This window comes from Saccostrea cucullata, unplaced genomic scaffold (genome assembly GCF_032062105.1).
Source record: "Saccostrea cucullata isolate Sc308-1 unplaced genomic scaffold, CSIRO_AGI_Scuc_v1 ctg118, whole genome shotgun sequence".
NCBI classification, from domain to species: domain Eukaryota; kingdom Metazoa; phylum Mollusca; class Bivalvia; order Ostreida; family Ostreidae; genus Saccostrea; species Saccostrea cuccullata.
The window spans coordinates 760,011-774,536 of record NW_026938921.1 but is presented as its reverse complement, the minus strand read 5'-3'; the positions used below and the strand labels follow the sequence as shown (position 1 = coordinate 774,536).

The 14,526-nt window shown below is 33.0% G+C and overlaps 2 protein-coding genes across 2 annotated transcripts; both read right to left on the bottom strand.

The window, feature by feature from the left end:
* Positions 1–238: 238 nt before the first annotated feature.
* On the bottom strand, positions 239–2,985 carry LOC134251774 (uncharacterized). The gene is made up of 3 exons (XM_062734188.1): positions 2,281–2,985; positions 1,926–2,054; positions 239–825 (listed from the first exon to the last, which is right to left on the bottom strand). The coding sequence occupies exons 1-3, from the start codon at positions 2,945–2,947 to the stop codon at positions 428–430; spliced, it is 1,194 nt and encodes a 397-aa protein (XP_062590172.1). The 5' UTR covers positions 2,948–2,985; the 3' UTR covers positions 239–427.
* Positions 2,986–5,506: 2,521 nt separating this feature from the next.
* LOC134251789 (serine/threonine-protein kinase Nek4-like) lies at positions 5,507–13,776 on the bottom strand. The gene is made up of 10 exons (XM_062734205.1): positions 13,526–13,776; positions 10,495–10,773; positions 10,124–10,227; positions 9,742–9,835; positions 9,516–9,623; positions 9,104–9,245; positions 6,964–7,032; positions 6,245–6,311; positions 6,047–6,143; positions 5,507–5,722 (listed from the first exon to the last, which is right to left on the bottom strand). Exons 1-10 carry the CDS (start codon positions 13,643–13,645, stop codon positions 5,564–5,566), a joined length of 1,239 nt encoding a protein of 412 aa, XP_062590189.1. The 5' UTR covers positions 13,646–13,776; the 3' UTR covers positions 5,507–5,563.
* Between the last annotated feature and the right edge of the window lie 750 nt (positions 13,777–14,526).

Here is a 14,526-nt window from a genome sequence, read left to right as displayed (position 1 = left end):
AATCACATATTTCACTTTCAAAACTCTGATAAATAATAGTTGAATTCTCCTTTCAACATAAAGTATATATCCAACTTTTTAAAACTAATACTAGCGTTTCTCATTAAATTTTTAATCAGAATTGTGACGCCGGAACGGAAAAATTGATTATGATCGAGCAAATTGTTTGTATTTTTAGCAAACACATATTAGTTTACATTTATGAATCATCTTCAATATATAATTTAATTGTTTAAAAAGTTTTATTATAAAAAGGAAAATTTTACAATAGTTGATAAAGAAATATGAAGAATATTATTAGAAACCTTTTTTCCCGCAAGCAAAAAAGACTATTCCCTCATAACTTATATACATTTATACATGTATGGGTACACAAATCAACTATTATAAGAAAAATGTACAATGTATAAAAATTATTTAAAGACAATTACAAAAGAACACCAGAGAAAGTAGTGATTGGTGTATTGTCCGAATAGTATCCAGTGCCAGTGTATCGTTTAATCCACACTGTATCGCCTTGATTGAGATTTACCAGTAACATATTGGTCCCTGTTTGATAAGTCGAGGAACTTTTGGCTTCAGCAGCCGCTGTCACCTTGGTGTTTCCATTTACTGCGATATACAGGTATATATCTTGAGAACCATAACTAATTACGGTTACAAAAAATTGGTACATCCCCGCGACAGGAGCCGTGAAGATCCCGGTGTTCGCATTATAACCTCCTCCACTGTTGGTGATCACTTTTGAGAAGACCAGTACATCACTGGACCAGGAAGAGGATGACGAAGGCATTCCAACAGTAAATCCTACTTTTTTCTTCAAATCTAATCGCATATTAACATATTTTATAGTTCGTTAATAGTATGAAACTTTGGAAGTCTCGTTACATCAAGATTAATGAAGCAAGATTTGGTTAAATAAAATACATATATTATTTATTGGCAGTATAGGTGCAAAATATAGGAATCATCTAAACACAAGAAGTCCTTTTATTTTATTCATTTATCATAAATATACTGATAACTTTGTTAATGATAACTAACTCTGTATTTAACTCACATGAATTCTAATTTAGCGCTGTGTTCTTTCTTTTTCTTTCGATTGTTTTGATTTTTAATGTGATATTAATCCGCATGATGTTAGTGATATAAATTTCCATCTACTTTTTTTGTTTGTAAATATGTCGCCTGCGTTGCGCAGTGGGTAGAGCGCCGCTCTAGAGTCGTGAAGTAAGGAGTCAATCTTGAATAATTACGTCGCGGGTTCGAATCCACTGTGGGGCGTGGAGACCGGTCCTTCGGATGATGCCGTATATAAACCAAGGTCCCGTGTCGCAGTAGGTGCTGACAAGAAAAAGATCCCCCACTGCTCAATGGCCCTAGGTGCCGATAATAGGACAAAATTTGCTGCTCTCCACGGGGAAGTGGTTGTGTCTCCATATGAGTGAAAAATTCTCGAGAGGGACGTTAAACAACACACAAACAAACAAACTAATATTATGTTTTTCTTGAGATTAGTTTACATATTTTTAGAAATATAACTTTTTGGCTATTGTTCATTATCAAATACCGAAACGTCTCCAAAAACTAAATTAAGGATTTCTAGCAAACACGAGGTGATGGTCAAGGACGAAGTGACATCAAATTGTAGGGAAGGCAAATTGGGATTGAAAAATTTGATGAGCAATTCATACAACGCCGAGGTATTGCTCTCAATATAGTCTACCATTGTAATAATGGTCTATTGTAGACAAAAAAGTAAGCTTGACTGAATTTTGTTTTATTTTCCTTACGTAAATTATTTAAGAATTCCGTGACATAATTTTTGGATCATCTTATAATTTTGTATGTTCTCAATGACATCAGTGAAGAAAAACTAAATCTTTTGCAATAAATTTGTTGTTTACTTTTATTTTGATACTCACCACAATGATTGTTTGTCATATTCATTCGGAATACCTCAAGAGAAGACACAGCAGAAGAAAGCTTAAGATTCTCCATCTTTGACTGCATGACATCAGTTCTTAAGGCATTTATTGTTCTGTTTATGTCATCTACAGAAACAAAAACGTAGGATATATAGCATGTATAATGCAATGAAATATAATTTATACTGTTTCCTAATTAAACCGTTATAAATTAGCCAAAATTAATGTTTTAGAGATTGGTTTTCAGTTTGCAAGCAAGTAAGAGGAAGCTTTTCATCATATTATATAGTGAATGAGTACAGACAATAAACAGAGGAAGTGATATTGCTTTGAAATTACTTCAGATTTTTACCTGTCGCCATGATTCTTCCATTTGTAGTCATCAAATCTGCATTCAGATTGGTGATAGATTCATTCAATTTCTCATAATCTTTAGCAGTTTTCTCCTCTATGGCTTTGGTCAAGGTTTTGTCCATTTCAAGTGTGTGTTTGTTCAAATCCAACAAAGTGACAGATAGATAACGAACCTCAGTTTTCATATCTCCTAAAACAGTGGTAATATTTGATTCAAATGTCTGTCTTTTCACCTCCATATTTCTGTCTACAGTTCGCTGAATCTCGAATAATTCTGTCAAATTTTCTTGGACAATTCCGGCGTTTTCTTTTAAGCTGATAATGTCATTGTTTAATTTCTTGTTTTGTTCTTTTAGCGAAGCAACTTCTGTTCTTAGATCCGATATCAAAGATGAGCTTTCTTTTTGAGACTCCTGCAAGGAGATTATAACTTGCTTCATGTCCACCATATCCTTCATCAATGCATGGACGTTTTTCACCAAAGAAATTCGAATAAGAGTTTCTTGGTTAAGCAGTTGTCGGAACACGTCTGTATTTTTGGCATCGACTCTTAATTCTTCCATACTGGTCAAGGTTTGGTTATCGTTGCCCGTGACCACAGATAGACCCTTTACATATACTAATGACATAAAAAGCACAAACGCTGACAAAGTCCTGCAGTCCATGTCGATGTTCAATTGCAAACTAATGTTTGTTGCGTGATGAGAAAACTTTATATTTTGGAGAAGTATGCTCGGATTTTCGTCTTAAAGTGTATGTAATTCAAACTAATCGTGAACCCATTACTCTAAGGTGTACCACAAGAATTTGAAAAACTGTTGGCAAACACTATGTTTTAGAGCAGTTATAGCATCCACTTGCGGTTTATACACTTTTGTTGAAATCTTATCTGTTAAGAAAACATTTTATAAGATCCTTTTTGACAACCTTGTCAATTTTCAAATATTTTACAAGCTTTTTGAAAAACATGGACCGTAAGTAGAATACTCGATTTTTTTTTCTTTATAACATTCCTTTTCAATAATTGAGACCAACATGAAAAACTTTACATTTATCCTGTAGCATTAAGTAGAAATTTTCTATTTTCTACATGTATTAAAAATCCTATTAGTTGCAATACATTTACTTACCAACGATTGGTTGCATTTGATCTCTATAAGATATAATTATAGATTATAATATGTTCTTATCTTGTGCCAAAGGAGCATATGTTCTTAAATAGCTTCTGCTTATAATTAGTATAATCATGAATCTACGAACATGAGAAAGTTTGTAAATGTAAAGTAAAGGAAGAAACCATCTATTAGGAAAAGGTTTCACAATTACCCCCTCTTACCCATGGCAAAGGTTTTTGTCATTGTTGAATTTGCAATACAGGAGCATTGCATTCTAAAAATTGCAAACAATTGTTCATGCTTATTTTATCGATGAAAACATAATTACGTTTAATTTGGGATTGAGAAACGACAAAAGAACCAGCATATATTTAAACTCTCAGATAAGATGAAGCCATTCTGAAATCTAGAGTAAAATTTGAGCAGATGATTTAGGCCCGTGTTGCATTTTCTACAATGCTACTTGGAGGTAACTTTGTAAATATGGTATATTACCAATTCCTAAGGAAAATCTTTATGAATGCACAGATAAACTCTTTGTTACCCATTGCTAGGGAAAATCTTTATAAAGGCACACATAATCTCTTATAGTGTGAGTACACAAATTTTATTGAAACATTTTTCGATGTATCAAGTGAGATACAGGTAAAGATAATAATAGTGTCCATATTTATTTCATAAAAAAACTTAAAAGTGCATAGGAGCGCGTGATAAAACACATATTATGCGAAGCCATTTGCGAAAAAACATCATTTAGTGCAACAATCTGTCATTATCTTCATACGCATCAAAATGAATAATAGATACATTACTTATTATCTTATATTCTTACTTCATTATTACGATTTTTTGATATCTGGATCAAATTTGACACACATATTTTGATATGCATATTTCATATAAAGTATACTGGAATGAATCATTCTCTTATTTCGGGTTCCTTCTGCTGGCCTCTACTCATTGTTATACTCTACATATAAACCATATCTTCTGACATAAAATTACCATGAACATATGAAAAGTAAAAATAGTTAAGAGGTCAAAAGAATTGACTTTATCGTAATCGTTTACATAAAAAGTCAACATGTTAACATAAAAATGTAGTGAATGTATAACCTCGAAGTTAACTGGTGTGGTTATTAATGAGAAATCGTTTCGTCAAAAACAGTGCTATCCATTATAGCTAGACAAAAGATATGATGCTTACATTGTACTTTGAAAGTCGACAGATTGTTAATAAAAAAACTTATGAAACAGATCAACGATAATCTTTTTGAGTTCTAAATAGGTCCTATATAAGGCAAAAGCTGTCCATAGTTATATGTAATTGAAAATATCTTTTATCGCATGCGTGCATAAATTGCTTTTTTAAAAAAAAGTTACAAAAACGATTTTTTTTCAATTAAGGACGAATATTACAACGTCATAATGGCTGCTTTTCCGGTGAAAATTTTATTTGGGCCCTACCATATTAAGAAAGATAACTCTTCAAACCAGATCTTCTGAACCAACATTTTTGAGAATATTTTTTGTAGATTTCTTAATCAAATTTCATTTCAATTTTTCATTTGCATATCATTGATAATCATGTGCATTTTATATCTATAGATTTTGGTACAGTTTTATCTACCAGTTTTCAGGAAATTGAACATGAATGTTAAAAAACACTTTTTTTCAGAAATAATAAAAAATGTATGATGATAAATTTATTTTGTTGTATTTTAATTCTTACATAGTCAACAGGATTGTTTCAAATGAATTGAAAAAGAAATTAAAGATAATAAATTAAAAATAAATTCAAATTAATTTTTAAAAAATTTAAGAATTCGTACATTCTTTACATGAAAGAGGCATTTATATTACAAATATCACTAGATGTGTTATTCTACCTTAAATTTAAGAAAATAGCACATTATTTTGTACCGTGCATGCTCTATCTTTTTTTTTAATAATTTCACCGCATTATGTAGCTCTGGTATTGAATTGTTGATTCTCATCAACTGTATTCAATTATTCTTCAAATGGCGATTTCAATTAGTTAATTAATGATGCCTTGGTCTATTTGAGTTCTCTCCCTTTATGATTTTTTTCACAAAATCATAAATGGAGGTCCATATAATTACATGATCCGATCCTCAGATACTATCACAAATATTTGTCTTCTTTCTAATCCTTTGGAATAATACTTAAGGTTCCAGAAAGTGACATATCAAATTCTGTTGGTCCTTGTGTCTCTCTGATTCCTTTTTCAAAACAGTCCATGGCCGCTATCAAAGGATAAAGCTTAACACATGTAGCATTATCAAAAAGGCGAATTATCTCCTTCTGCAGTAAATTAAACATGTTAAAGGAATTGAATAATGAATTGAATAATAATAAAAAACTGATGATAAAGATAAGTGGTGCAAAGGTTATCTAATCTTAAATTATGGGAATACTATTTTTCTGTGCTCATATGATTGTTGGCAAAAATTTTGATGCAACTCTAAATAGATTGAAAATTTTATAAATGTGGCCTTTTCTCTTCACTTTCAAAAGAAATCAACTAGAAGGACTTAAATGAAAAATCAAGTAGAAAAATAAATAAAGGCTTTCATTTAAAATATAAATGTAGAATCAATAGACTGTTGAATAAAATATTAACAGCACCTGAATATCTTTCTTCTCCGTGCCTTTTCTTTGCATTTTCTTTATTTTTACAAGAATTTCGGGAGCTTGATAGTGGTCAAGATTTTTAATCAGTGTTCTGAAAGATTAAATAATTTCGATGTAAAAGGATTCGAAAAAGGAAATTAAAAAAGTTCATATTTGTGAAATATTTCAGTATGAAATTCCCAAATTCCTTACTTCTGTAGTTTTTCTGACTCCTTTTCCCAAAATTTTCTGTTTTTCTTCTTCATTTTTTCCTCCATTCCTGCAATGAAACAAGATGTGTTTGTGAAACATTGATACCCTCGTTTGAGAGCATACATCGAGAGGTGAACTCTAGAGTCAATGTCAAAATTGTTGGTATAAAAGGGTCTTAATTGTCGCAAGGAATACACCTGTGAAATATAAAAGCCCTAGTACTAACTGTTTTGGCCCAAATTAATCGTTTTAAAACGTGCGTCAAACTCCAAGGTCAAGATTTCAATTTGGTGGTACCTGAAAAAAGGTCTTGTCACAGGAAATACACATGTGAAATATGAAAGCCTTAGCAAAACCAAAGGGTTAATTTTGTATTTTAAAAAAATAAAGTGGTCCTTCGAAACTTAAATAAGTGGTAAATCACAATGTCAGTTTATTTCTTCAATCACAAAATTAAATTTATATGAACACCTGGATTATCCCTCAAATCATGCAATTTTGAGGCCACACAAATACGTAGTTTTACAGTGTTTGCTCGCAGCATTTATGAGCCTTTGTAAATCAGAAGTACACTACTTAATCATATCTTAACAATATTGACTGCTTTTATAATCATTTTTTAAATGAATAAAATTAAAAAAAGACATATACGCTTTTTATACTTTTATAACATAAGATTAAATCAAACAAATATTTTAAAACGAATCTTAATTAGGTACCTTTATAACAGTAAACATTTGAATCCGGAGAAACATTTCCTGTAACCTTCAGAGAAGATGGCTCATTTCCTATAAAAATCATGAAAATTTTATTTAACATAAAAAACAACATTTCATAAGATTCCTAGCTATGAAATATATGCTATTAAGTCTTATTTTAGATAGTACAAATAACTTGTTTTGAAAATTGCTTAGCTTAGTTTATGATTCTTGGCTTACAACTACATTTGTATCAGTTTTCGATACTTATGTTAAACGGTTGTGGAAATAAATTAAGTAATGAACAATTAAATAAGCTGCATTGTCGAAAAAAAATCTTTAATATGCTGCTTAGTTTTGGATATGTACATGTAACTAAGCTACGTTCATTAAGTATATAAGACTGTGGATCAGCAAGAGTATGTTTGTGGCATTGTAAGTTATATTTTTAATAACTTAAGACAGTTCAATTTAGACAATTAGGTAATCTTTAATATGTTTAATTTTTATTTATTACAAATCACAAATACATATTGTAATCCTCCGGTTTATACGCCTGATAGTTACAGTTCTTTTCGTTTTGCATGTCTGTTTATATTGTGTGACGAATATTTTTTTTGTAAGATGTATACTTTTGTAGCGTATGTATGACTATGGGACATAAGGGGTATAGAGCTTATTACGTTTTGATTTGTGTGTATGACTTACGTAGCTAGATTTTTTTGTTTCTATGTGCGCAACTTCATATAAAACATTGTTTTTTTTTTTTAATAATAACGAAAACATATTTAATTTGTCCTCTGTCGTTGTCGTTGTTGGCGTCGTTGTCGTTGTCGTTGTTGTAAACGTGTCACATTTTTATCTTCTTCTCAAGAACCACTGTTCTTTGCTACAAAGTTTTGCATGTCTTATGAATTGGAAAACAATTAATGGCAATATAAAAAAATCTTCTTCTCAAGAACCACTGGGCCAGGAGAGATGAAATTCATGTGGAATCATCCTCATGTAGTGTAGATATTTTTTATGACCCCTGGGGGTGGTGCATTTTACATAGGAATATATAGGAAAAATCTTTAAAAATCTTCTTCTCAAGAACCACTGGGCCAGGAGAGATGATGTGGAATCATCCTTAGGTAGTGTAGATTCAAGTTTGTTCAAATCATGACCCCTGTAGGGTGGGGCCAAAATGGCAGATCAAAGTTTTACATAGGAATATATAGGAAAAATCTTTACAAATCTTCTTCTCAAGAACCACTGGAGACTGGATCAGGAAAGATGAAACTCATATGGAATCATCAACAAGATGTGTAGATTCAATTTTGTTCAAATCATGACCCCCGGGGACAGGGCGGGGCAATAAAGGGCCGATCAAATTTTTACATAGGAATATATAGGAAAAATCTTCTTCCTTGAGACACAATATTTCTTTTAAGTTTGTTCATGTATTTTTTTTTACATAGGAATATCTACTTATAGAATCTTCTTATCAAGTACTTTAATGTCATGCTTAGTGATATTTATAGGGAATCATCCTCAGGTATATATTTTTGTTTAAATTAATTTTTTTTTCTGATCTGATGTGTGCTTTTTCCTAGCCAATTGCTCAGGTGAGTGATGTGGCCCCTGGGCCTCATGTTTTGTCTACATCTGTTGACGGTTTTTTTTTGGTATATACTTTGCCTAAATTAATTACATTTTTGGTAATTAGGTCTGTAACCTATACATTTTTTTTGGATTGTATGTCTTTGATCCAAATTACATTTGATTTGTATGAGTGTGAGTATAAGTAAATTAAATTATCGGTCTGTAAAGTGCATTGCCTCTTACAATGTCCTCGTTTGTTTGTGATGAATATTACATGTAGTTATATTACCTTTTGAATTGTATGTTTGAGACCTATGTTAGTTTTGGGTTTGCATGTCTGTCTGTGTCCTACTTAATTTAATTTTGGCTTGTGTGTTTTTGATATAGATTTTTTCTGGTTTGCATGTTTGTCTACATGTAACTTATACAATTATTACTTTTTGGTTTGTGCGTTTTTTGATATAAATTACCTTTTGGTATGTCTGTCTGTAATCTCCTATTACATTTTATTCATTATGCCTGTGACCTATATTTCTATTACATTTTGTTTTTTATATTTGTGACCTTATAATATTACTTTTTGGTCTATATGTCTGTGGCTCCTGGAGAAACTTGAGGATTTGTTTTATAGTTGGTCGATCTGCGCTCACTTTAGACAGCATCTGCTTGATCAGATTTTCGATGTCTTCATTGTATGAAATAGGCGGACTCTCCGGGAGCTATTCCAATAAATCAAGCATCTGTACAGCAATTTACATCATACCAGTATTTCTAATTTATGGTTTATTGCAATACTTGTCATTAACTCTTCAAGATCTTTTAATTGACTCTCCTCCCTAACTTCTCGTGAAAAACACTCTCATTTTTTGACATGATAAACAGTGAACAATTTATAGAATGCGACCTTACGCTTTTAAAGTATCACACCAGAATAAATAAATAACTGTCAAAGAATGTTAAGGTTTTGACGGTGAGAACTTTCTTTTTACCTTCCCGTTGCATACAGCCTCTTTTAAGGCTTCCATTGTATCGAGATGAAATGCATAATTCCCTGTCGCCATTTCGTAACAGGAGCACCCAAGACTCCAAATGTCTGTCTGTTTAATTTAAATTAATCCATGCTAATTTTTTTTTCTCAAAAACTTATTATACGTTTTCATTTCAAATATTTTTCTTTAAATTACGATATACATGTATTTAAAAACAATGCCACACCTTTTCATCATACGGTTTTTCTTCGAGAATCTCCGGGCTCAGATAATACGGTGTTCCGACTAAAACCGACATCTCAGGACTGTTGCTTATAAGCCTACATAAGTACAAGAATACGGAATTTTCAAATTAGTACAATCCATCTGATAATCCTAAATCTTTCTACATGTACATGAAACGTTGCTCGTTCAAACTTTATTTTCCTTAGCATTTAATTGAAGCTAAATAGTACATCATTCTCGTAGGAGGCCAAAAAATGAAATAATTCATTATTCTCTGTAAACTCTGCTGATTAAATAAATTCCTTTGGAAGTTCATTTTTTTTGTTGGTAGATTTAGCTTTTAATTGCGGTTTCTGACCGTATAGTTTATACGTGTAACTTACTTGGCTACCCCGAAGTCTCCGATTTTGATCACTTTCCTGTCGTCTGTGTACAGCATGTTTTTGGTCTTCAGATCTCGGTGTATGACAGCGTTGTCATGAAGAAACTGTGACATAGAGAAATGGGAGGATAAAGACGTACATATTTTCGAAGGTGCTTGTGATTAAAGCATATTTTTCCTTTCTTTTAAATTCCTTTAATTTAATACTTGAAAGAATATATAACAAACAGGAATTTTCAGTGGCATATAAGCAATCAATGGCATGTATTAATGACATGCACAAAAATACCACCGGCCTGTCGTGCCTGTTTTGAGGGTGCATTCTTCGAAATTAACTACTGTCATAGTTCGATACCTAACCGGTATACGTACCTCTACGCCTTTGGAGATTTGTACTAATGTACTAACGAACTCCTCCTCGTCCATAACCTTGTTATCTTTCTTAAGATTCTGTATGTGTTGATACAAGGTACCCCCGCCGCAGTACTCCATTACTATACATGCTATCTTGTCCACCACTATGTGGTAGTGATAATGTACCACATTTGGGTGGTCCACTTGCTGTAAAATCTCTATTTCTCTGTTGACAAGTTCTCGATGACGGTCTGTGGCATTTTCTAGGCTTAAAAGCTTGGCGGCATAAATTTCGCTCTGTAGTTAAAAAAACAAGATGTGTTTGCGAAACACTGGTGCCCCCGTATTAGATATATATTTTTCAAAGGAAGTTCCTCAAATGTGAGTCTATCAAGGTCAAGGAATGAAAAGCTGTTACTTAAGAGACAGGACTTGTCCTCTATGAATGTACCTGCGAAATATGAAAGTCCTGGCCCAACAGTTCAAAACTTATGGGCAAGGTTAAAGTTTCTCAAAATTTGGTCAATATCAAGGTATAGCAAAAGATCAAAAGGTCAAAATTTTTGGTATCCAAAAGAAGGCCTTAACGCTTGTCACATGGTATATAACTGTGAAATATAAATGCCCAAGTTATGTCAAAAATATCCGAGGAAAGTCTTATCACATTGAATACACATAGAAAAGTTTAAAAGCTCTAGCACCTACTGTTCAAAAAAATACAGGATTTTAAAGTAATGGGTATTTTTTCTAAATTGAATCAAACTCCAAGTTCAAGATCAAAGGGTCAAATATGCTGATACCCCAATAAAGGTCTTTTCCAAGGAATAAACGTTTAGAATATGCGAGCCATAGCTCTAACCAATCAAAGGTTTATTTAACTTAATAAGATTTTTGCAATGTTAATTTTTTACCGAACAAAAAGATAAACAGACAGACAAACAGACAGCAAGAGAGAAAGATGGACAGGGCAAAAATTATATACCCCAAAGTCCCGGATTTCGGGGCATACAAATGCTTTTTATCAAAAGTGGACAACAATGAATCAGATTAGAACTAGCTAACGGAAGATGAGTTATGATATATAGTGCTCATACACGAAAACAAGAGGCCCATGGGCCTTATAGGTCACCTGAGCATCATGCAACAACTTTCCAGTGATTGAATTTGGTTCATGTTTTAAGCTACATGCTATGGCATTCAAAATTTTGAAAGAGGCACCATTGCTCCTCATAAATATACACTTAGCAATTGCTAAGTTTTGTTATTTAATACCCATAGGCAGGGTAGGGAAACAAAAATGCATTTCAATTAATCAGTAATATTCAGCAATAATCAGTAGTGCCCCTACCACACATAAACCCCTGACCCTTGGTCCACACATTGCACAATTTTTAAAAAGGCACCCTTGCTTATCAAATTATTGTTTGATTAATACCAAGGAGCAAATTTCAAACAATTTATTCATTTTCAGTCTATAAGTAGAGCCCCCCATAGTACCCCTGACCCTGGGGCCTTGAAATTCACAATTCTGGAAGAAGGATCCTTGCTCATCATAACTATATGGATAGTTCATCCGCTTAATACCCAGCAGCAGAGAAGAAAATTTTCCAATATTCCAGGTATATTCACTATATAATCATTATACAGCCCCGCCCTAACACCAGAACACCTGAAGGTGGAGCAATGAAATTCAAAACTTTGGTAGAGGCTTTCTTGCTCATTATAACTATGTACTTCGTTAGTTTATTTAATACTTAGGAGCAGCTAGAGAAGAAGATTTTTAAAGAATTAATGTATTTTTCACTATATGATCAATAGAGCCCCGCCCTAACACCAGAACCCCTGACCCTGGGGACATAAAAATTCACAATTTTGGAAGAGGCACTCTTGCTCATAATAACTATGTACTTAGTTAGTTTATTTAATACCTAGGAGCAGAGAAGAAGACTTTCAAAGAATTAATGTATTTTCACTATATGATCAATAGAGCCCTGCCCTAACACCAGAACCCTGATCCTGGGGCCATAAAATTCACAATTTTGGAAGAGGCACTCTTGCTCATCATAACTATGTACTAAGTTTATTTGATACCTAGGAGCAGAGAAGAAGACTTTCAAAGAAATAATGCATTTTCACTATATAATCTATATGGCCCCGCCCTAGCATTAGAACCCCTGACCCTGGGGCAATGAAATTCACAATTTTGGAAGAGACAGCCTTATTCAACATTACTATGCACTTGGTTTGTTTATTTAATGCCCATGAATTTATGATTTTCACTATATAATCTATATGGCCCCGCCCTAAGAATTTCAAATAACTATGAATTTATTTAAAACCCATTCAAAGAAATTATTCATTTTCACTACATAATCTATATAATAGCCCCGCCCTAGCACTATAGCCCCTGACCCTGGGGCCATGAATTTCACAATTTTGGTAGAGACTCAATACTGATTGAAATCATGCCCACAGTTTGACTGCTTGATGTCCAGGAGTAAAGAAGATTTTTAAAGATTGCACTAACTTTAGTGGTTTTGATCCCACCCCCAGGCCCCAGGGGGACATGGACCATGAAATTCACAATTTGTGATCCCCTTCACCAATAGATGCTATGTGTCAAAATTGTTGGAAATTGGTTCAGAGGTTTCAGAGAAGAAGCTGAAAATGTTCAAATGTTAACGCACGACGACGGACGAAAACAGATAACAATAGGTCACCTGAGTTTACTCAGGTGACCTAAAAATTTACGCTTAGATTAAAATATTTAAATAAACCTTCTCAAAATTCTGTAAACAATACACAACCGTTGTGAAATGTGATACACATTGCACAATTATGCTGTGCGTTTCAAAACATAGTTGTTAGAAAGGGTGAACATTCAAGTGTAAAATTAAATGTTTCAGTCCGGTACGTAGTCTGGTTTTCGCCTCCAACACTGCTTTTTTCACAAAACAAAGTGAAAAACGCAGTGGCGGGGCAGGAAACTAGATTATCCAGTAACAGTCCTATTAATCTACACAAACCCATCGTTTTTTTCTGCACTGACCTTGAACCCCGTGGTACCTGCCTCCTTCAGTCGGGCTTTATACACAAACCCAAAACTCCCCTTGCTCACAAACTCAGTAAGTGCACAGTCACCCAACTCCTTCCCTGCTAAGTTTTCCATTATTTTTCAATCTTCACACAAAAAATTGTAATTTTCAAAATCTGGCAAAAAATGATGCAGCTCATTTTCTGATTAAAGTAATTATCTGTTTATTGGGGTACACTTTAAACTTCCTCTTTCGGATTCCTCCTACAGACTACAGACCTTCCAAGTTTAAAATTCTGGTTCGATCTCTATCAATCGTTCTACACAGTATTTTAAATATTTCTTTTAAAAATGTTATAATGGGTTTTGTTTACTATTGTCAAAATGCCAAAAATCACCTGTGGGTTAGAAAGTACATTCAAAAGGAAAAAAACAGGTAACAATTATACAGTATCTCTCTACAAAGTCATCAATACATATTTCACAACGTATCAGATATATTATTTTAGGATTTTAATTTCTGACTGTCTATTTTCCCTTTTTTTTCATATTAGATGGAAAATATTACTTTCATGCTAATTATTTTCAAATATATATATTTATTTATTTATCTCTCATAAATTTTATTTTTCCTACTGGTACTTAATTTTTCTCAGGGGAATTTCCTTTTCAAAAGTGTTAATCTCACCTGAAAGAAATAAAGGTAGAATTTAACTCTATAGGTGGTGGTCTACCATTTGGTATACATGGGTTTGAGCAGTGATCAGGGTTCCTGATCGTGCCGACACCTGTAGTGAAAAGGTGTTTCGTTTTTTTCTGAAGGACCTGCAACTTTCACTTCAACGTGCTGAGCGCTTTGTGAAGGAAAAGTTGCTACTTACTTTTTATCAACTTAGGTCAGTCGCGACGTGATTCGCACAACCGACCTTCGGATCACGGAGAGGGCGCTCAAACCGACTGCGCTACATTGGTTAAAATGTGAAGTGGTTTTGTAATAATGTATGGAAAGATTGATT